Source organism: Pelophylax lessonae (assembly GCF_965119305.1).
Source record: "Pelophylax lessonae genome assembly, chromosome: 10".
In the NCBI taxonomy this organism is placed as follows: Eukaryota; Metazoa; Chordata; class Amphibia; order Anura; family Ranidae; genus Pelophylax; species Pelophylax lessonae.
Window position 1 is genome coordinate 190,327,100 of NC_138777.1, and position 24,271 is coordinate 190,351,370.

The 24,271-nt window shown below is 41.8% G+C and overlaps 2 protein-coding genes across 5 annotated transcripts in view; both read right to left on the reverse strand.

Annotated features, from left to right (window-relative positions):
- The window catches only part of CMC2 (C-X9-C motif containing 2), a 662,556-nt gene that overhangs the window by 210,408 nt on the left and 427,877 nt on the right, over positions 1-24,271 (reverse strand). The gene's annotated exons all lie outside the window — the stretch shown is intronic.
- CMIP (c-Maf inducing protein) overlaps positions 1-24,271 on the reverse strand; it is a 182,916-nt gene that overhangs the window by 20,724 nt on the left and 137,921 nt on the right. For 2 of the 4 annotated variants that reach the window (XM_082270373.1, XM_082270371.1), the window contains 3 exons: positions 23,544-23,570; positions 19,603-19,651; positions 6,146-6,253 (listed from right to left, as the gene is read on the reverse strand). In XM_082270373.1, the coding sequence (XP_082126499.1) occupies positions 6,146-6,253; positions 19,603-19,651; positions 23,544-23,570 (184 nt within the window). Of the gene's footprint in view, positions 1-6,127; positions 6,254-19,602; positions 19,652-23,543; positions 23,571-24,271 lie in introns of all 4 variants that reach the window. The other 2 variants (XM_082270372.1, XM_082270370.1) reach the window with 1 other exon arrangement.

The window sequence follows — 24,271 nt, forward strand, 5'->3', positions numbered from 1 at the left end:
ATTGGATGTAATTAGTGCTAAGCAGATTTCTCACTAATTGTGTCAAAAATGTGCTTAATTTAAGAGTCTGGGTTACTTATTTTAGACTCTACTCACTAGTCAAGAAGCTGCTATAATTAAAACCTAAGGTGACTCAGGATAAACTCTGTTTATTCCAATGACATCATACATGAAGAGGAATACACAAAAGCATTCCAACTTCCTGCCTGATTGCATCACAGAAACTGGATCTTGCTCCCTAGATATCATACCGATGGCCTTAACCACTTAAGCCCCGGAAGATTTTACCCCCTTCCTGACCAGGGGGTATTTTGCGATGCGGCACTGTGTGACTTTAACAGACAATTGCGCGGTCGTGCGACGCTGTACCCAAATTAAATTGATGTCCTTATTTCCCACAAACAGAGCTTTCTTTTGGTGGTATTTGATCACCTGTGCGATCTTTTGATCATGCGCTATAAACAAAAAAAGAGCGACAATTTTGCAAAAATAACAATATTTTTCACATTTTTTTATATGAAATTCCCCCCCCAAAAAAAAATGTAAAAATCAAAATGTTTTAACATTTTAGGCCAATTTGTTTTCTGCTATGTTTGGTAAAAAAAAAAAATCGCAAAAAGCGTATTTTGATTGGTTTGCGCAAAAGTTATCGAGTTTACTAACAAAGGGAAAGATTTTTGTTGTTTTTTTTTTAACGCGTAATGGCGGCAATCTGCGTTTTTTTTTGCGGTACTGCGACATTGCGGCGGACAGATCGGACCCTTGACTGACATTTTTGACACTTTTGGGGTTGCCAGTGACATTTCTACAGTAATCAGTGCTATACATATGCACTGTTACTGTAAAATTACACTGGCAGTGAAGGGGTTAAATTTATTTGAGAGGGAGGGGCTGTGTGTGTCCCTAGGGGTGTGATTCTAACTGTGATTGGCTGTGGCTTGAGCTGTAGGAACAATGATCAACGGTCCTACATAGTAGAACCGTATGATCAGTGTTTCTACACAGGGGAGAATGACAGGTGGCGTGTTTACACAAGCCGCCTGACTTTCTCCCTCTCCCCCGACGATCGCAGAGTGACCGGCGAACATCGGGTCCGCCGGTCACACGCCCGGGGGGGTTCGTGACGGAGCGGGTGCGCGCCGCCGCCGGCGCGCGCACGCTCCCCAGAGCCTCACAGGCTAGTGACGTTTATATACGTCACTTTGCCTGTGAGGGGCTGACCGCTGCAGTATATTTACTTGCGGCGGTCGGCAAGTGGTTAATAACCTGTATTAACCCGTATGTCGCTGTGTACTTCCTAGTTTGGTGGTGCACATGTGTGCACCCCCTGCTTTGATTGGACACAGCACCAGTTTGTCAGCAGATTTCAGCCAATGCTTTTGGCTGAAACCTGCTGATCGGCTGTGGCCAATCACAACACAGAGTTCTGTGTTGACTCTGATTTCAGGGAGAAAAAGAAAAGTAGACAGATCTGTTAGTAAAAGCAGCACACATTACATTTGTTAGGCACACAGTTAACCCCTAGATGTTAACCCCTTCCCAGCCAGTACCATTAGAACAGTGTACACTATTATCACTGATCACTGTGTTGGTGTCACTAGCGATGTCAGTGTCAGTTAGTATCCCTCCCTTCCAGTGTCAGCACTAGATTGCCCGCCACACTATCACAGTCAAACCATAAGTCTCTGATCACCACCATTACTATTATAGTGTCTGTACGGATCAGTATTGCCTCGTTTCCACTGAGCGGAACGGTTCGGGTTGGTACAGTTTTGGAAGGGTTATAATGGTCCGGCCTATTCAGGTGAGCGTTTCCACTGCAAGTCTGGACTATTATCTGGACTGAGCTTTTTGTTTGACGTGAGCATTGACGTTTTCCTGTCCGCCAATCAGTGGAATGTATCTTGTGACGCCAGTAGCTCCGCCCTAACCGTAACGTACCATTTGCTATGGCTCTACATCTGAAGGAGGAATGGTGCAGTTTGGTTCGGTTGTATGGGCCACTTTCATAATGGAAGCACTCAAAATAGCGTACCGTACCGAACCGAACCGATCCAACTCAGTGGAAACGATGCATATCATGATCACCAATAGTATGGTGTCTCCAAAAATGCAGTCTGGTTTTTACCAAAGACATGCAGCAGAACACATTTTAACCTAAATTTATGAAGAAATTAGATTTTATTGGATATGTTTGATAACAGCAAGCAGAAAATATTGTATTTAAAAACAATTTCGGTATTTTTACATTTATATAATAAAAAAAATTAAAAACCCAGTGGTGATCAAATACCACCAAAAAAAAAATGCTGTGTGAAAACATTAAATAAATGTAATTTGGGTAAAGTGTTGCATGACCGAGCAACTGCCTGTTAAAATAGCAGTGCTGAATAGCAGAACATATCTTGGTCATGAAGGGGGTAAAAGTTTTGGAGGTCAAGCAGTTAAAAAGGAGTGCCAATATCTCAGCAGGAACAAATGTTTAAAGGGCAAGGAGTGCAATAATCTAAAGGTACAGGAGCGCCCATTAAAGTCATGAAACTGGTTTCAAGTCCCTGACTTTCAAAGGTTTATTGTGTAACTCATTATCTTAAATGAGCACCTAGATGCGGGACTGTCCTGGCAAATCTGGGTCTGTTGACATCTATGTTATAGGCCAGGGGTCTCCTAACTTTCTAAACAAAAGGCAAGTTTACTGTCCTTCAGACTTTGGGGGGGGGGGCGGACTGTGGGGAGTGGGAGTAGAAAATGGCCAAGCGTCAATGGATGTCCACAATGACCCATCATTGGTTTTAGTAGAAGGAATAGTGCCCCATTGTTGATATCAGTGGAAGAAATAGCACCCCATCATTGGTGTCAGTGGGAGGAATAGTGCCCCATCATTGGTGTCAGTGGGAGGAATAGTGCCTCATTGTTGATATCAGTGGAAGAAATAGCACCCCATCATTGGTGTCAGTGGGAGGAATAGTGCCACATTGTTGATATCAGTGGAAGAAATAGCACCCCATCATTGGTGTCAGTGGGAGGAATAGTGCCCCATCATGGGTGTCAGTGGGAGGAATAGTGCCCCATCATTGGTGTCAGTGGGAGGAATAGTGCCCCATCATTGGTGTCAGTGGGAGGAATAGTGCCCCATCATTGGTGTCAGTGGGAGGAATAGTGCCCCATCATTGGTGTCAGTGGGAGGAATAGTGCCCCATCATTGGTGTCAGTGGGAGGAATAGTGTCCCATCATTGGTGTCAGTGGGAGGAATAGTGCCCCATCATTGGTGTCAGTTTTGGATGGAACAGTGTCCCAAGGGCCAGATAGAGGCAAGCACAGGGCCACATCCAGCCCTAGGGCTGCAGTTTGGAGACCACCGCTATAGGCCATGGACATCTTTTCCTCAACACAGCTCTCTATTATTGTTTTGCTATCCCCTTCATAAAATTAATTCTTGTTTTGTGTTGGAAACCTTGCTGGGTATTGCATATTAGGCCGTAGTGTGTATGTCATGAAGTGCAGTGTACAGTAACATCCCATAAAAACATTTTGCACAATTCCCAGGCCTAATGTCCGGGATTTATAATGGCCCTGCTGTTTTGTGGCAGGCTGTTCTATAACAGGAATTCTTGTAAAGAAATACTGGCCGAAACTTCAAGGGTGGCCAATCTCCCCTGCACAGAATTCCATGGAAGCACCACACAAAACCAGTCCCAGTTTAAATTCATGCATTTCAAATAACAGCTGAATGGAATACAATGTTATCTACTGCCTTATGGTAGGGCTCTGCTGTAATGTGGAATGAATGTAGACAATTGTAGACTTCATGTAAAAAACGTTATAAACATATCCCAAGTTCAGCTTCATCTATTTTGCATTTTAAATTATTTTACAGCAGCCCCAGAGTAAGATAGTGTTCCATGGAAGCAGAGGGTGGAAGCTCTGCACACACTGAGTGGTTGATTTACTAAAATTGAAGAGTACAACATTTTGGAAATCTCTGCATAGGAACCAATCAGCTTCCAGGATTTTTTTTTTTTTCAACGTTTATTTGAATAAGCTGAAGTTAGAAGCTGATTGGCTAATCATGCAGAGCCGCACCAGATTTTGCACTCTCCACTTTTAATAAATCAACCCCTGAAGTTGATCTACTATAGGAGTTGGAGATCTTATAAATTGTGTGAATATAGGCTTTGATTATCTAATAATGTGACAAGCAAATTCCTGTTCACTTTGGCTACCCAATCATGCGCAGATGAAATTGGAACACATTGAGGTTGATTTACTAAAACCCGAGAGTGGAAAATCTGGTCCAGCTGTGCATTGGAGCCAATCAGCTTCTAACTTCAGTTTGTTCAATTTTTTTTGGACTATGTACCACTCCATAAGTAGCATCATGCTTTTTGTATATTTATGTATTTGATGGACCAATTATGTATGGTCTTATGTTACACCACTGTATTGAATCTTGAATAATGAGATCACAATTGAGAGAATTTATTAATAAATATTTTAGAAAATCAACTCTTTATATATAATTTATTGTTACCCTTAAAGTCCCACCGAGAAGGGGGTTTTTGTTTCAAAAACAGTTTGTTCAATTTTGGAAAACAAAAAAAAAAACTGGAAGCCGATTGGTTTCTCTGCAGAGTTGCACCAGATTTTGCACTCTCCAGTTTTAGTAAAACGACCCCAATATATTCAGTGAACATTCTTAAAGGGGTATTAAACCCAAAGCCAACAATGTAATATATTGCAGCTTACCAAACATTAGATGTGGTCGTTGCATTCGTTTTCTTTTTTAAGCTTTCCCCCCCTCAGTTTTCCCCTGGAGATCTGGCCAGAAACATACCCCTTTGTTAAAAGTGTGCCCCCACACTGGAAGAAGGAGCACAGGGGGCACAATTGGAAAGCTGCCTTGTTAATCTGGGGGAGGGGAGTGTGACATGTACTAGCAGATTTAAATACACTAGCTGAAGCCAAACTTCAGCTTACACTTTATAATCAGTCACAGCAAACCGTTTTTTTGCTTTTGGGATAAAGATTTTATATGAATAAAAAAAAAAACGATCATTGTAAGCACTGCTGTCACTATTAAATTGTTTGTCTCATCCCTGTAAACTGATACATCTGATGGAGAGCTTGTTCTTTTGAGAAAACAACAGACTTGCTGGCTGGATCGCCAGATGAAAATAGAAGAGAGAAAGCCTAAAAAAGAATTGGTAAGCTGCAATATAATAAATATTTGCTCTTGGGTTTAATATTTTTTAGTAAATCACCTCAAATCTGTGCTACCAATATCTAGGTTTATGAGCCAAATTTACAGTAAGACCATTTTTAATAAAATATATTCTATTCCTTTTGATGGCCTTGTCCCAAATGTGGAGACTTCCGCATATATCTTATGTTGTCACCACTACAGGAAGTAAAGGGAAACCTTTTCAGTAGACACATACAGAAATAAAGTCACATGTTTATTAGGGAGTGAGGGTTAGAATATCTTTTAGGTGTTTATTGTCTGTGTAAATGCACCTAATTTCCCATCACTCCCTGTGACAAGTGTCACTAGGACAGGAAGTGAAGGTAAATTTCCTCAGTAGAGACATTTTCCCACTCCAATATGATCACCCCTCTCGAGGATTTTTTTTTTAACAGAATGTATAGAAAGTCACAAGAACACGTCCACTTAAGCTGGCCATACACTAGCCGAAATATCGGCAAAGTTATTTTCGAAAAACGAAAAATTGCCCGTGAGAGCAGACGATCGTGCCATCACGTAATTACCAAATTTCGAACGATAAATCGTTTAATGGACGTAAATGAATTTGTTTTTCGTTCAGTTCGTCACATATGCCTGGTGCAAACAGGTCGGCCTAGAAACACATTAACCTTTCAATTTATCGTTCGTTTATCAATCAGTTGGCGGATTTTTAAAACTGTTCCTGCGATTTTTAGGCTCTGAAAAGTTAAAAACTATTTGTGCCCATTAACTGGACGAAAAACGAACGATTGGACCAAATGACAGATTTTTCGAACGATCTTTCGGCTAGTGTATGGCCAGCATTAGTCCTTAAAACATCCATGCTAGAACCATAGTTAAAATAAGGGTAAACAAGCTTGCAGTGGGCAGAAAATTAAACTCACATTATTGCAGACACGTACCATGCTGGCAAAAAGTTCTCCATCATCATCACAGGCGACACCCCCTGGGCTGTATAGCTGGAACCAGCCGTCCTTCCCAGCTCTGACGCTTAAGAGACAAGAATGAACCTGCGGGAGGAGAAAGAATTTTAATCAAAGAACACAATACTTATCTTTAGCAAATTGCCTTCAGCCAATTTCAATTCAGAGTAATTTGGCATCTTTATTATAAGAAAAGAAAACTTGTTGTACCCAAATCCAAAAGTATATTGATTGATTAAAGAGGCCCTGTCATGTCACTTTGTCCATTCAGGCATAACTAGTCCACTACTGGCCCATTTATATCAACCTTCCCTGCTCTCCCCCTACACTCTATTCCTTTAGGCCCCTTTCACACTTGTGCGACTTGAAAGTCGCGCAATTTTACTGCCGCGATTTTGACTGGACTTGAAGCAATGTCTAGGTCTTTGGACCTCAAAACGCATTAAAATCGGGCCAAAGTAGTGCAGGAACTACTTTGAAGTTGCTGCAACTTTAAGTTGCGCATATATGAATGGGTATCATTGGAAAACATGGCAAACGACATGTCGTGCAACTCTGATGTCCAAAGTTGCATGACAAGTTGCACAAGTGTGAAAGGGGCCTTAGTAGTAGTTTGTATAGTGAAGTTTATAATGTAAGCCTCTCCTTCCCTTTGGGCTCCTCAGGCCCAAGCACTGCATGGAAGTCACATAATCCCCCCACAACAAATCAGGGGAATGCTATTAACACATCTATAAAGCTGCCCATAAACTAGTAACTCTTCGAAGAGACATTTGGTTGAATATTTGTACAAAGATTCTCGATAAATTCAATGTTGTTCAAAAATACTGCAAACTCTTGCTTGCTTTTAACATTCATTTTTGGAATGAATTGACTTACCAAATGAAAACCACATACACGGTTACAAATTTGTTCATTTAAGTAAAAAATGTCCTATCCTGCTACTTTTAATTCTCGCCATTGTGGTCAAAACCGAAAGTCGATTTATTAACTGTTAGAAAATTGACTGAATATTCCTAAAATGGAAAATTTCAAAAACATAAATTCTACTAGTGTGTGGCCAGCTTAGGCTTCTTTCACAGTTTTGCTACTTGGGATCCGACTTGGGAGACCCCAAGCTGCAGGACATGTAAAATTCAATGTATTTCTATGAGAGCCATCCTAGTGACACTACAGAAGGCACTGTGACTTCGGACAGAATTTCTGCACTACTTTAGTCTGACTTTTGATGTGACTTTGGTCCAGAGAGTGTAAAATCTCACTGTAAAGTCCCAATATAAGTATCACAGCTTTGTCATCTCACAAGTATGAAAGGAGCCTAAAGAAGAACTAAACCCATAATTTAAGTTTCAAAAACAGTTACATTCCCGGCACGTGAATTATTATTAGTCCTGGCAATGGTCCCAGGACTTTACTAAGTGAGGCCTAGTTATCCACCTAAGGCCTCTTTCACACGGGCGCTCCGTATGTCCGTATATCACCCCATCCGTTTGCGGGTGATATACGGACATAATGCATGTCAATGGGATTGCGGATGTTAGCGGATGACCATCCGCTGACATCCGATTTGCGTCCTTTCCTATCAGTTCCGTTTTTTGGAACGGAACAGAACCCTATTTTTCTTCCGTTTAAAAACGGAAAGGACGCAAAATCGGATGTCAGCGGTGTCATCCGCTGACATCCGCAATCCCATAGACTTACATTATGTCCGTATATCATCCGCAAATGGATGGGATGATAAACGGACATACGAACCAGATGACACAAGTGTCATCCGTGTCCGTAAAAAAAAAAAAAAAAGTGCCAGAGCGGATCGAAATACGGTCCGCTCCGTGTGAAAGAGGCCTTACACCTGTGATGGTGGAGGTCTCAAACACTGAGCTCAGGACCACTGCATCAGGGAAGAGAAAGAGCATGTGAAGGGGTTTGAATGAGAGAAAAAGTTCATTCATGTGATGGTGGAGGTGAGCAGTAACAACTAGGCCTCACTCAGGGAGCATGAATGAGCTTTTTCTCCAATTCAAACCCCTTCACAGGCTCTCTCTCTTCCCTGATGTCGTCCTGAGTTCAGTGTTTGAGACCTCCACCATCATAGGTGTGAGATAGATGACTAAGCCTCACTTAGCAACACCTGAGAGTATTCCGGTCAGGCTTTAGGAGGTAGGTAAATGGCCAACATCTAAATCAGAGCTGCACAGTTTGTTTTTACTTACAGACACCCCTTACCTGCATAGGCAGTTTTTTGGTAAAGGTGAACTAACCCTTTAGAGCAGGCATGTCCAACCTGCGGCCCAAAACCACAGGCAATGCGGCCCACTGGCCCCTGACAATTTTTTTTTTTTTTCCTGGGGAGGAAGGAAGTCGAGTCGGGGGAACGGCCACAGAGGCTGCTTCGGAGGGGATCATCCACTAGTTGTGTTAAATCAGTGCTGGGGGGGGCAGCAAGGGAAGGGCACAGCTGCGTTTTATTACTTATGTACCTTAACTATAGTATACATGTTATATGCCGCCCGAGAACATTTCTCTACACTAAATGTGGCCCAGAGAAGCCAAAAGGTTGGACACCCATCCTTTAGAGTGAACCTTCACTCCAAGACCTGGTTCACACTAGTGAGATTTCAGATGCGACTTGAGTGACACAGAATCACATTGTTTTTAATGGTGCCTGTTCATATCAATGCAACACAGCTCGGTGCGATTTTGGAAAATGATCCTGAGCTACTTTGATGCAATTCCAGTGCAATTTTGGCCCCATAGCATATGCAAACCAAATACAAAATGCAACCAAGTCGCACTACAAAATAGCACTGAAAATCGTATCAAAACGCAGTAGTCTGAACTTAGCCTACAGGCCATGTCATGTTGTCCCTTACCTCTCTTATAAGTGGCCGTTTTTTTTTTTAACCAAGTCGTTTATTTGTGCTGCAAAGCAGAACTCCTGCGTTTCTCACCTAGGCAGGAAGTATGTATTTTACTTTTATTCCCGTTATCTGTGCGTTGCCAGATATGCCGCAGGGATTCCGGTCCCGAGAGAGCACTGAGGTGCAGCTGTGCATTCGCTGGTTTCCCTGACGATCTCCGCACGCGCAGGGTTTCCTGTGTATGTGCAAAGGCAGCTACCAGGAAAGTCCCAAAGCACATCAATCTTTGCGCATAGCCCATTGCCACATCTGTGCATGCGCAAAGACAGGTATGCATTGGGATTTCCCTGGTCATAATGACGGCGTCTGATGGGGGATGCCTGTATAAGGAGGGGGCCACGCCTTCTACTTAGCTATGGGCGTGGTCACGCAAAGGTCCCAAGATTAGAATTCTGATACGTGGTATGACTGTTGAATGCATAAAAAAAAAAAAAGAATGATAATCATTTCGTAACAGAGCGCGCGTTTGTTTCTAGAAACTATTTTGCGATTGGGCACAGTAAATAGCACTATAAAACCTTTTTTTTCTTAAAGAAAAAATTCCAATCAATGATGAAAAATTAACTGTAAAAATATAATTACGTTTGAAAATATGCGACTTTTAAAATGGTCCAGCCATAAAATAAATTTTCCGAAACACTATAAATAAAAACTTTGCATTGCTGGAGAGTATAATATTTAAAAAAAGAAAAAAGAAAAAGAAAATGCTAAATACAGTCAAGGCATTCCAGGACTGACAAAAAATCTTCTCTAAGAGGCAGAAGTATGACGCAAATGGCGGTCTACAGTTGACGTTTGTTTTGTTATTGCATGCTGAGTTAGTCATGTCATGAAAATAGAGTACCAGTCTAGATTTTTAGATTTTTAAAGGAGATTTGTCAGAGGCAGGGTACACATTGGCCTGTCTGACTGGGAACTCCTCAAGGCGAAATACACAAATATGTAACTGAAATAATGTTCTGCTTTTCCCACTCTCAGCGCAAGATTGAGATGGTTGTTCTTTCCTGAGAATAAAGCTGAGCTCCAGGCAGATCTAAAGAAAAATATCAATTACTGCCAATATGTATTAATAAAAAAATAATTAGGTGTATTTTTAAAGCCCCATTGAACTTTCAATTTAGATCAGCTAAACACATTCTAGGCACATGAAAGGTGTGGAAAGTCTTAGGCAGGCCATACAAGGTGCAAATTTCTTTCCTGCAACCTTAGGGGTGGGGGAAGTCATCCCTGACAGGAGAAGACAGTGATTTGCGCAAAAGAATCTGGCAGGCTGGTTGCAGCCAAGTTGACCGATTGATCAACTTGGTACATTCAGCCTGCGCATTAATGGTTCGAATTTCGGCCGGTTCCTGCTAAACTGGCTGAGATTCGAACAGTATATGGCCGGCCCTACAATAAATTATAATAGTCTCTCTGGGGATGAGGTTCAGGTTTGCAGTAAACCCTGTAGGTCAGAAGCGTAGCTTGAAGCTTGTGGGCCCCGATGCAAAAGTTAACTTGGGGCGCCCCACTACTACCCACTGCAACAGGTGACAGGGAGGCTGCATGGGGCCCCTGATGCGCGGGCCCATGGCGGTCCCTCTGACTTCCAGATTCACATACAAGCCCACTGTTTTCACCCGCCAACTCAGACTTTGGCCATCCTGCCTCCGCATTGTGTACATGTGAATGGTTAAGCAGGGCGGGGGGTTGAAAATGAATGGTTAAGCATCACCCTGTGTAGGTGAAAATGGAAACTTAGAGGGCCTGGAACAGGCCTGGGTGGGCATCTGCCCAGCTGCCTGGGCCCTCAGTTTACTGAAGTACCTACACAGGGTGATGCAGCAAGTGCTTTTCCACAGTGACACAATGTAAAACCTAATAAGACAGGGAAGCTGCATGGGTCCCCCGGAGCATGGGCGTGGTTGCCATTACGACCCCCTCAAGCTCTACCCCATGCTGCAGGAAAATTGGGGTTCTGGAGAATTTTTGTGTAGATCTGCATGGGACAATTTTTCTACCATAAAGCGCTACCTGCCCTTTAAACTATGGCTAGCAGGCTTAGAAAGACCAAAAAGAGAGCTTTTGGTTAAGTGTGCCCCTGCAATATAAGAGAAGGGCACAGAGCATCCAAAGTGCCAGTTTATTATATTTTACTATAGGAAAAGGAAGGGTAAATCTGAAACGATCCATAGGGAGAGAATAGGTTAAGTTATGAAAATGTACTTTACTTTTGATTGCTAGCTCTTTGGACAATTAATCCATTTGCTGATTATTATTATTTATTTGTATTTTTGGTTGATCTGAGTTAAGAGGACACTTTTAGGTGCCGTTCCTTCCATAGCAAACTTCTTTTTTTTTTTTTTTTTGCTACAAGGCTTCCCTTCACCAAAATCTTGTTTTTTAAGTTTATTTTATGCTGATAGGGTATATTTTTTTTTAACTAGGGGTGCTTAAAGTGGACCTTCACCTTAAAGGGCATGTTGTGCTGCCCTGCCCCTCCCCCCCCCTCTGATCATGTGCAAATGTGCCACAGAGCTCAGGTTCCAAGAGCCCTGTAGCCCATCTGCGCATGCTTCAGTTTTTTTCTCGGCCACCTGCCCACAAACGGGGTTTCCCCACACATAAGCAAGGACTGCTAACAGGGAGGATCAAAACCTTCCCTGTCTTTACATCGGTCTACACAATCATCTGCACAGATGTGCCAACTGGCTCTGCCAAGACCTGAAGGCCAGGCAGAGGCAGTGTACACATCTGCGCATGCACCATAATAGAGGCATCTGAAGGGGGCGGGGCCATCTCGTAGGAGGACTGAAGATTCGCTTGAAAGTGAAGCATTTACTTGTTACAAGTAGCATGCCATTGCAACAATTGAAAGAGAAAAACAGTGTGCAGCTAAACCACTTCACATTATATTATTCACATTCTCCGCATCTCCCTATCCCCATAGGAAACAAAAATGTAGGCACACACTGGTTAGGGCTATTATCCCTGATTAAACCTGTCCTTCAACTGGTCAGCTTCAGACTGCTGTATCCTCTGCAGTATCTTAGTTATTGTAGTAAAGCCCCAGTCTGTGCTCTTTCTTCCTAGTAAATTTGGACCTACGCTTCCTATTTAAAATTGTCTTGCTGCTGGCCAATATTACACTGTTGTGTAACCAGCGGTCTCCTAATTCCCAGAGATTGTACCATCCTATCCTGCTTTGCTGCTAGGATTGTTCACTTTCACAATCAAATGAGTGAGATCTCAAACGTTGAGCTTAGAGCTACTGCGTCAAGGAAGAGAAAGCACATGTGACAGGGTTTTAATCAGTAAAAGAGCTCGCTCTTTTGATGGTGGAAGTGAACAGTGCTGCTATGGGATCCCTGTGGCTGCCGGACTCTACTTTTTGCCTACCAACTGAATAGTGTCGCTCCATGCACATACCATGTGGTTTTGGCCTCTTTACACAGGCCACTGTTGATTATAGGACTTTGGTGTATTGGCCAAGAAATATCCCATGAGGAAGAGCAAGTCTCGTAATGCATCAGGATTTTTGGTTTGTTAATGGCTTCAAAATTACCCCCTGGGTTGGGGGCAAAAACAACCCATGATAAGGGTTATACACACCATTGTTATAAATGTTTTTAGAGATGCAATATGGATCAAATCAGATGGCCTGATGAACATGTTTTTAGCAATTTCTGAATAAGAAATATATATTTGATGGATATCTGTGTGGTTCATTTGATACCCCTGGCACCTGCGTAACCAACTGATGGTTTCCCTTTTTTTTTTTTTTTAAAGCAAAGGAGAGTTTCCAAGAAAATCTGTCACTTTACCCTACAAGATTCCATTATACTGAAATTATTACATCCCTTTCACACGTGTGAGCCTTGTCAAGCGACTTTGGACATCAAAGTTGCATGACAAGTCGTACCCCATATTTTCCAATGATGATTCATATATGTGCGACAAAGTTGCAGGGACTTCAAAGTACTTTATGCACTACTTTGGTTCAAGTTTCAAGCAACTTGAGGGCCGTGGACTTCAATGTTAACCCTCAAAAGTTGCATGAAAGTCACACCTGAATGTTTTACATGCAACAGTGGGTCCAAAAAGTCACATCCAAGTTGCACCCATCCAAAGTTGCATCAAAGTTGCACGAATTTGGAGTCGTACAAGTGTGAATGGAGCCTTAATGAGATCACTATGGCCTTTTCATTTATTTGTTCCTCCATGTATGAAAAATTACTGCAGCACTACGAAGCAGTAAGCAAAGCCTGCATGTGTAACAAGAAAACATGGCTGACCCTATGTCTATATACTAGATTTAGAAAAAAAATATATATATTTTTTAACACAAACAATAACTTACAGTAAGCTGCTCATATTTTCATATATATCTCTAAAAATATAATACAATAGTTCCCCTTTACCCTGTATTTTTCAAACAATTTTCCCTAGAATAATCTATTTCTGACAAGATGGGCATACAAAGATTATATAATACAGAAAGGCATAATGTGGTTACCAGACAAAACAGCATAATGGAAAGTATGATTAATCTAACTTTCAGATAGCAGTAGAGGAAAGGACCTAGATGGAAACCCATAGAAAATGTATAGTAACTCCCACATCTAGTACGTCAGAGCATGTCTGAGAGCTGATTTCAGGTTGAGATACTGTGCCACAGCGATTTATGGGAAATGTGGAAAATCCGACCATGTGTCATGATCCATACCGTGTAATGTTTATTTTCCATTTTCATGTGCTTTGCAGAAAATGTCTGAAAGTAAACCTGTACTTTGCTTATACAATGTAACTAAGACAGGTGCACTTAACCACTAAATCAACCATATGAATAAATAAAAATCAAGAAATGGCATCAACATGATATAAACTTGACTCAAAAAAGTACAAAGATATATATAAAGTGTAAAAAAGTTTTAAATATATATAACAAAGTTCCATACAATGCAAAAAATTTACATAACAAAATTTTCCAACAAAAAAAGTTCTTTGAGAAAGCCCTTTTGGGTGAAACATGTCAGGTGGAGCCTGATTGAGTGACGTCACTGCACACGCCTTGATACCTTAACTCGTGGCTGTGCTTCGATGAGTTGGATTATATGCTGTGTAATTTACTGCTGCTATTGTAAGTGCATTATCCCGCTATAAAACATATTTTAAAGCATACTGCACCATGAGGCTTCTCCTTTCTTTTATATGCATGTGGATGTGAATACCATTCAATCTGGTCCTATGCTGATGATCAATGCTGGGTGGATGACACTTTGAGCGGAGTGGTTTTCTTACACATGACAGTCTGCACTGATGATCCATCCTGGATGGATGGTCATTTGAGCAAGCTACCTGGTTTCACTCAAGCACTGGAGCACTTTATTGGAATATTTTTTTTGGCACCGTGAACACTTTTGACCGATATCCTTTTTTTATTGCCGATACCGATATTTTGGTCATCGCATATCGGTATCGGCCGATGTTTTCGTACATTTAAAAATTATTTTTTTTTTTTTACTTTACAGGTACTCTTGTGGAGGGACCTGGGGGTCTAAAAGACCCCAAACCCCTCCTCTGCACCTAAAAGGATTCAAAACGCCAAGTTTGGCTGTTTTGAATGCTGTCATTTTTCTAAATCTAGCGCCGAGTACCGGAAGTGATGTCATGACATCACTTCCGGACTTTTACATGGAAACCCGATCAGAGGCAAATGCGGCTTTGATCCGGTTTTCGGCGGGCGTGCAGGCTGGTTGCCGAGGTCTCCTGGTGGGACAGGAGACCCGGGCGAGCCGCAGAAGGCAGCGGGAGAGGGCGTCCCCTCCCGCTCCTTGTAATGACAGCCGAGCGGCTTCCCAGCCGCATCGGTTGTCATTACAAGACAACTGACCATCGGCTATTGACGCCGGTACCGGGGTGATGCCTCTAGCTGCAGGCATCACTCCGGTACGAGCACTTTCCTGAAATATCGGCAATATCGGTAACCTCAGGGGCTGATTCCGATACATCGGGGAAGGTGCATATCGGCCCCCGATATACCGGCTTTGCTGATAATTGGTCAACCCCTAATATAATATATATATATATATATACATATACACACACACACACACTGTATACTTTTTTTTTGGACTTTATTTTGTGGAACTATGTTACATACAAGTTTATTCATTTTTTGATTGAAATTATTTTTTGTGATTGAGTTACATACTTTCTGCACTTTTTTATTGGAAAGGTTGTGATATATATATTTTTTTACATTGTTTGGGACTTTGTTATATTTATTTAGAACTCTTTTGCGCTTTATAGATTTTTGCACTTTGAGTCATGTTTTCATCATGCTGATGCCCTTTCTTGATTTTCATTTATTCATATGGTTGATTTAGTGGGCGAGCGCACCGATCTTTCTTAATTCTATTTTCTAAGCAGAGTTTTCAGACTTTCACGGGTGCTGCTGCCAATTAAGACCTCGGCGCAGGTTTTTGTTTTATTTTAAACCTGTACTTTGCCCACAGGATGTAAAGTTGAGAAAAGTGGAAAGATAGCCCTGGACTCGTAGGGTTATCTTACTGGTATTTTTAACTTAAGGTATTGCGGTTGGTGTGAAAAATCTGGTTCCTGGGCAGGCGGCTTCTACACCTCAAAGGATTTCCACAGTCTCCTTAGCTTGTAGTGTAAGGTAATGAGAATCGAAATTGAAGCGCCACACCACTGCTAAGGGGTTCAGATACAACTTTATTCCATTAAAAGTCAGGGGTACAATCCAAAAAAAGCAGCCAATGCCTTTTGGGGGTCCAAGTGCCCCCCATCAACAGGGCTTGTCTGGCAATAATGTGAACAAACCAGAAGTGAACTGGACCTGTATTTTTTCCAGTGTGAATTACAAGTACAGATCTTAAGCCCCGTACACACAATTCGAAAATCGGACGACAGATCTTTTGGTTTTTTTTTTTGGTTTTTTTTTGAATGCTAGTCGCATATCGAAAATGAAGAGTTTACTAAAGTTATGAAAATTCTCGTACAACAGAATAAAAAAATCAGAAGTGAGGTCATGTATTGTAATGTATTTGTATTGTATTTTCGAAGGACAACTGTACTGATTAAACAAACATCTTTCGATCAGGTATCGTAAGGGAGACATTTTCGCACCTGTCTGATCGGATAACATCGGATGAACTGTCATGATTGGCTCTCAAGAGCTCTGTACCAACGATCCCATTATTATATGATTGCTGCGAAAGTGGTATTTTTCGTCCGATTTTCTGATCATGTGTACGGGCCTTAATCAGCAGCCTGCTTGGCCTTCAGGTTCATGTTTCAGCAAGAACAGTATGCAAGTTGTTCTTATTATGCTTGCATTGTCCCACCACCCTGGCTGCCATCAAAGTCTTGAGAAATGTCTGGTACTCCTAAGTATAGGAGGCAGTTTAGGGGTTTTAGAGGAAAAAATGGGGGCTCTGCTGTAGATCAGGAAAGTACTGGGAATGCATATACTGATGAGACATATAGGGGTAAATGAAGAGATTTGGGTGGGTGCTAGAGCCTCTAGCATTAAGGGGAGTTAAGCTTGCCATACACGCTTTTAATTTCCACCCCCACGGGGCTAAATGAAAGAAATCTATTGATTCCTCCATCAATGCTAAGCAGTGTGGATAGAGAAATGTCAGCTGCTGGACACTGAATACGTGAACCATGCTTGCATCTGATTGGATGCAGTTGCTGTTCGGCCGAGAGTTTTTGGACCAGCTCCTTCGACAAAAGTTGATTGAACATTCAAAACCAATCAAGAAAGGTGGGGGTAAAACCCACAGTTTAAGGCTTTGTTCACACCTAGGGGATTTGATTTTCAGCCAGAATCGATGTGATTCTGCCCGCAATTCCAGAATTGCAGCAAGACACGAGACGCGTTTGCAATGTCATTATTTCCAAATGGTACCCCAAACGAGGTGCGAATTTCCAGCGATTGTTGAGGGCAAAATGTGCTACAACCGTGGCAAAAAAAAATAAAAAATCGCAATGCCAAACGCTCCTGGCTCTGTGTCAAGATTTGGTACACAAGCTTCTTTGGAGCATTTTTGGAGAGGAGGGAGGCCGCTCCAAAAATGCTCCACAAAAAAATGCTAAAAGAAACATGCTGCAGCAGCTGAAGTTACACTACGCTCAGAGTTGAATGGAGTCTGAATCGGCTGAAATGGATGACATTCAAGCAGTGTAAGGCCAGCTTAACTATGACTGTAAGAAAATGAACCTGTTATTTTGCACATTATTAGCAAAGTATAGGGTGACTATACAAAGAAGCTGCTATCTACTTTTACATTTTTTGTTATATATCTTACTATTCTACATAAATGGAAGACAAATTGCTGCACTCCCATAATGTCACAAAGCACATTGCAGCCCTGCCTAGGATCACCTATTCTAACGTGCGCAGGCTGAAAAAAAAAAAAAAAGGAAAAAAAAAAAAAGGAAAAAAAAAAAAAGGTTTGCCTTTAGTTTAACTTTAAAGTTGTTGTTGTAAACCCTTACATATACCCACTGAAGTGTCTGGCCTCAGGTGATACACAGAGGTGAAAGGAATCCTCCTACATGAGTTCTCTGTGGCCCTTTCTTCTCTACAGCCTCCTAAAGCACACATTTTTTACAGCATTCCCTAGCTCCAGAAGCCAGGAGGTGGGGATCCGATGTCACACCTTGCACCGCATAGAGCAGGGAATTTTACTGTAATCTGAAAGCGGAGGGAAAGCACACACCACCCTCTACGCAGTCTCATAGAGAAACATGCACAGCTGAGGCCATCAATCACATTCTGTGTGCTGGTCAGGGGGCCGGGCTGTCCCTAGGGATTCTGTGGTGTCCACATAACCTGTCAGAAGTGACTAATACAGATAGCAGAGGAAAAGACAGCAGATAGGAAACACACTAAGTGCTTTGCATGGAGGCAAGTATACAGTATATAGGGATATGCCTTGTTCATTATTCATTTTTAGAGGTTTACAACCACTTTAAACTTAAGGGATGCTGTGTTAGCATGTAGCATGACCTAATTTGAACCTCAAGGAAATGGCCAGAAGTCAGATGATAGCTGATCACTTCCTTTATGCAGAAAAAAGAAGTCGAGTGCATGAAATGTCATTACTTTCAATTGTGCCGGATTCACCTCAAACTAGCAGAAGATATTAAAGATTATTGTCTCATCCTGATGTTATTTTCTGACACACAACTGACTTCCTGTTAGTAATTCCAATAAAGGAGACTGAAGGCAGAGTAACAAAACTGAATAATATAATAGATGGGGTGTAGCCTGCACACAGTTTGTAAAGGTGGTGGGTGCTGGATTACAATTCAAAATTAAAGCAGAGCGCCACCCAAAAGAGGAAGCATCCGCCCCCCCCCCCCGCCCCGCCCAACCTGCTACATTTGGAACTTTTTTTGGGAGGAGGGGGAGCGGGTACCTGATTAAGACAGGTACCCACTCCTACTACTGGGTAAGATTGCCGCAGCGCAGCGATCTCTGACTATTTCCGGCCCCTTCTCTCCACCCCCCGCTGCCTTCTGGGACACACACAGGTCCCAGAAGACAGCGGGGCATTTCAGAAAGCGCAGAGCGACTCGCACATGCGAAGCCAGCCCTGAACCTGAAGCCGATTGGCGAATATGCTCAGGGTGCCAACATCGCTGGATCCCTGCACAGGTAAGTGTCCTTATATTAAAAGTCAGCAGCTACAGTATTTGTAGTTGCTGATTTAAAAAATGTTTCCCTCAGACTGGAGCTCCTCTTTAAAGGGTCATTCCATCCAAAACTGATATTTCAGTTTTTGGTAGATGTTGGAGAATTAAACCTACTCCATCTCATAGGCACCAGTGCACAAAGCAAGGTCCATTAAGAGATGGATAAGCGAGTTTGAAGTGGAGACTCTTGACCGGCCTGCACAGAGTCCTCACCTCAACCCGATAGAACACCTTTCTGATGAATTAGAGCGGAGACTGCGAGCCAGGCCTTCTTGTTCTCATCAGTGCCTGACCTCACAAATGCTCTTCTGGAAGAATAGTCAAACATTCCCATAGACACACTCCTAAACCTTGTGGACATCCTTCCCAGAAGAGATGAAGCTGTTATAGCTGCAAAGGGTGGACCAACTCAATATTGAACCCTACGGACTAAGACCGGGATGCTATTAATGTTCATGTCCCAATACTTTTGGTAATATGTATATTCGTGAATACGCAGCTACATTAATGTGTGTCTATTTGTATGTGCTTGGAGTTCAGTTTTAAAGGAGGGCCCTACTAATATGGAACCCTACGGACTAACACTGGAATGCCATTCATGTGCGTGTAAAGGAAGGCGTCCCAATACTTTTGACAATACAGTGTATTTTTAAATGGTATTACCCAGCTAATTAGCTTGTAACACACTTGATAATAAATGTAAAGCAAAACAAGCTCTTTTCTCTTAGCTGCACCACAATAACCTTTAACGAGAGAAGTAATTTCTTTCTCTGCACCATTCGTTCACCCAGGGGAAAATCTTACCTCTTGCCTGGGGTCCTCTGCAAATCTCTGAATGACGTATTTCAGCTCCCTGCATGGGCAGAATAAGAAAACACACAGGTTAGTTACTAAGCTCAGCTGGGAAGTATTTCAGCGATTACACAGACATGGCCTGGGTCACTGAATGTAAAAGAATTAAAGCAGAGAATCCAAAAGGTTTAAGGCTGGATACACACTATACAACTTTTGTTGTTTGATTTCCTTTAGATTTACCGTCAACTATGTAGCGCAAGGGCCTGCCTGATTGCATACCAATTGAAAGTGTTTAGGTTTGACCTCATATTTTATGGTTTTGGTCAATTGTAAGGAAAAAAATCTAAAGACAAATGTATAGTGTGTATCCAGCCTAAAGCTGGACACAGGGAGTTTAGGTGGATACACACTATACAACCTTTGTTGGTTGCTTTCCTTTAGATTTACCTTCAACTATGTAAGGGCCTGCCTCATTGCATACAAATTGAAAGTGTTTAGGTCTGACCTCATATTATATGGTTTTGGTAAGTCTAAAGGAAAAAGTCTAAAGAAAATTGTATAGTGTGTATCCAGCTTTAGACAAAACACTTGTAGTGTCCCCCCCCCACTGCAATGGTTAAAGGCTTATTTAATCGAGGGGGGGGGGGGCAGGGCTAAGATGTAGTACCTTATTCCTGGTTACAGCAGGCCACCAGTCTCAAGCCGGCCATAGCTGGATTGAATCTTGGCCAGGTTAAGCGGGGACCAGCTGAGATTCAATTCATCTATGGGCAGGCTGATTGTACCAAACGTGCATGATTGACTAGGTACAAACCAGCATATCAGACTTTTAGCATGCGATTATTGCAAGTGACAATAGCCGCTAGCAGTAATCACTGTATTCTCCCGGCAGGGATGGTTTCCCGCCAGGAGAACACAATAGTTCCGCGCATCAGTGTTGATGGAGGAATCTAGCAATTTTTTTTTCTTGCAACCCATGGTTGCAGGAAAGAAAATCACATAATCTTGGCCTACTTAACACAGCATCCTCTCAAAGGCACTTTGCGCCGCAGTCCCAAACCACGTACAATGCAGGGTTAACAGCCCTACACAATACATAATAAAGCCAAGAAACTGCCCAGAGCCCGAAGCCTCGGGTAGAACAGAACAATGGCTGAGCCTGAAGGACCAAGCTATAGGGTAAGCTATACACCTTATCCCTGCACCCCTAGACTAAACAAGCATTTAACCCTTGCAGCATGGGGCGCTACAAGGGTAGATTTTGTCTAATTTTCAAAGTTCAGCTTTAAGAAACATTCCAAAATGAAAACTGGATCTTATTTAAAGTGTATATCTGAGCAGTGAGCTCCTAACTTTCTGTTTGAACTGACATCCAAGTTGGGTTGATCTACTAAAGAAGCAAAGGCTGTTCACTCTGAAGGTGAAGCTGTACTGACTTCCATCATTCAATCATATGCAAGCAAAAAACTGTTGTTTTTTTAAAACCTTTTATTGCACGTGATTGGTTATCTTTTGCAAAGTTACATTTTCCCCACACTTACTAAGGGAAGTGAGATATTCCTTGCATTAGCAACACGTTACTAAATCAGACGCAGTGTCTCTGCTGCTTTGAAATCCCAAGCACTGTCAACCTTGTTCAGTTCACCCATTCTGGACTACAGAACACCTCCACATCTTATAAGTAGGGTGGTGTTCTGCAGTCCAACAGGCAGGGCCACTGATAAGGCAGTACAGCCAGCCCTCCTGTACTGGGCCCAGGTCTCATCAGTTCAAAAGGGCGGCCCAGGCACCTGCCGACCAGGAGGGCTGGCAGTACTACCTTATTGCGGACACATGTGACTCTTGTGCGGTGCTACCGGATTCAATTTTTTCTTTTCTCCCTCCAGCTGCACTGTAGGGGGATCAGTTCTAGTACCTGCTGTCTGGGACCCTGTGTGCCCCTTTCCCCGCAGTCCTGCAAGTTCTATTCCTCTCCCGCCGGCAGCTGCCCACACAGGGGCATTATTTCATTCATCATGGTGAGCGGAGGGCTCATTATCCTAAATGAACACAGTGAATGATCGGTACCGATTGCTCACTGTGGGGGTGCAGATATTGCCTCCGTGCCACTATTCACGTATATAGGTCTTGTTCGACTGGGGGTATATATTCTTCAATGGCTGCAAAGCATAGCATCGCGGCCGTTGAATTTTAGCAAAAATATAATTAGATATTTTCAGAGGAGGGCCCCGTCAGGTAAGCTGTACGGGGTCCTGTGATTTCTATCAGCAGCCCTGCCAACAGGTAGAGCTCATGCGGGGCTGATACTGCTTGGGAATTCAGTACAGCAGAGGCATGGTGTTCTCTTCTCAAACAGGACATTAAAAGCTCACAAAACATAGGGAAATGTCAATGTATTGCAGTTACACTGAATATATTTTTTATTTTATTTTTTTGGCCAGACATAAATTTTAGCTGAAATGTAATACACAAGCCAACAATATCTTCTTTGAAGCTAAAGCTGGCCACACATGCTACAAACTATATAGTGCCAGGGCACATAAATAAAATGAATTGTTTAGAAAGGTCTTTGCAGTATGCAGTTGTTGGTAAATCTCAAGAAGAATGTATAGAGATAGCACAATCCACCTAGCTGTCCTAGACATGTAAAGAAATAACTTACTAAAAATCTGCTATAGGGACCCAAAATAATAACAGTTAATGCCCTGTCATCTGTGTAGTTAAAGTAATATTACTACAACCCTTGGTGATTCAAAAAGCATATTAAGTTTAAAACCTAAAGAAATATTGCATCTATTGCAAAAAAAAGCATATTAAGAAAGCATGCCTAAACATAGGTGAAATTATTAGATTAGAAAACATTAGTGGGGCTAAACATATAGACAGCTGAAGTTACATTCAAACCTTCACTAGTCTAATACAAGCTGAATTTGACCCGGCCCTTTCCATCATTCCAGACCTCCCTGTTGAGCCTTTAATTTGATCCACAAAGTAACCAATAGGGAGGTTCACAAGACAGCAACATGCCACATCAAATCAACCTTTTAATGAAAAGGTCGCAAATTGCCTTCAAATTTTTCTGCAGTCCAATTAACATATAGGGAGGTTTACGAGGCAGCAACAGGCAAGATCAAGCCCACCTTTTCAAGCAAAAGTTGAGACATGCCTGCAACTTCATCCGCAGTCTGAATAAACCAGTAGTGAGGTTTGTGGGGCAGCAACGGGCAAGATCAAGCCCACCTTTTCAAGCAAAAGTTGAGACATGCCTGCAACTTCATCCGCAGTCTGAATAAACCAGTAGGGAGGTTTGTGGGGCAGCAACGGGCAAGATCAAGCCCACCTTTTCAAGCAAAAGTTGAGAATTGCCTGCAACTTTATCCACAGTCTGATTAAACCAGTAGGGAGGTTTGCAGGGAAGCAACGGGTAAGATCAAGCCCACCTTTTCAAGCTAAAGTTGAGAATTGCCTATAACTATATACACAGTCCAATTAACCAATAGGGAGGTTTATGAGGCAGCAACAGGGAAGATCAAACTCAACTTTTCAAGCAAAAGTTGAGAAATGCCTATAACTTTATCTGCAGTCTGATTAACCAATAGGGAGGTTTAGGAGGCAGTAACAGGCAAGATCAAGCTCACCTTTTTCAAGTAAAAGTCAAGAATTGCCTAACGCTTCAGATGCCTATAGCTTTAGAATTTTTTGGCATGCTCTAGTCAAAGAAGATAACCTGTTAACTGATTACTTTATTTTTCATGACATGCTCTGTTTAAATTGCCCAGACTAGAGACAACTTTTCTTTCAGTGTTTTTAACAACAAAACCCCTAATCAGTCTCGAAGGAAAGGGGGTTTATTCTTAGTCACGTGGCATAATTTAACAGCAAAGTCCTAGTCTAACAGATTCTCATTCTTAAATTAGATTAGATCTTTTAGATCCCATTTATATACTTACTTTGTAAATGTTTCATGGGCAAGAGCTCTGCAAAAAACAACAAAAAACACACACATTAGATTAAAACTGTTAAAGAAAATCATAAAGCAAAAGTAAAGCTAAAATGATAATATCTGTGATTAAGTACACCAGTAACCCTAAATGTATCCACTCTGTCAGTATGGATGCATACTAGCTCATTATGTGTTTCTCTTACAGGTTGGAAAAAAAAAACATTTTTTGAATGAGTTTAAAACCTCTTTAAATTATGAAAAAAAAGATGAGGTCAATTTATGCCATCTTGCAATCAAAACATCAATGCATTCCGCATGATAAAAGGGTGAATTTACTAAAAGCAAACAGACTGTGCACTTTGCAAGTGCAGTTGCACTCATTTTCCCCAGAGCTTAGTAAATGTGGTGAAGCTCTGCTGATTGCCATCATCCAATCATGTGCAAGCAAAAATGCAGTTTTTTCCCCATTATCTTTGCACTTGATTGGGTATTCTTTATTAAGTGAAGCCTTACCACATTTTTCTAAGCTCTAAGGAAAACGCATACAACTGCATTTGCAAAGTGCACAGTCGGTTTGCCTTTAGTAAATCCACCCCAAAGTATGTTTTACTTACCACAGTGTTCATATTAAATTGTAAACGGCAAAGGGTAAATGTATGGGAATAATATACGATCATTTGAGGTTGTATGGGAATAATATACAATCATTTGAGGTTGTATGGGAATAATATACGA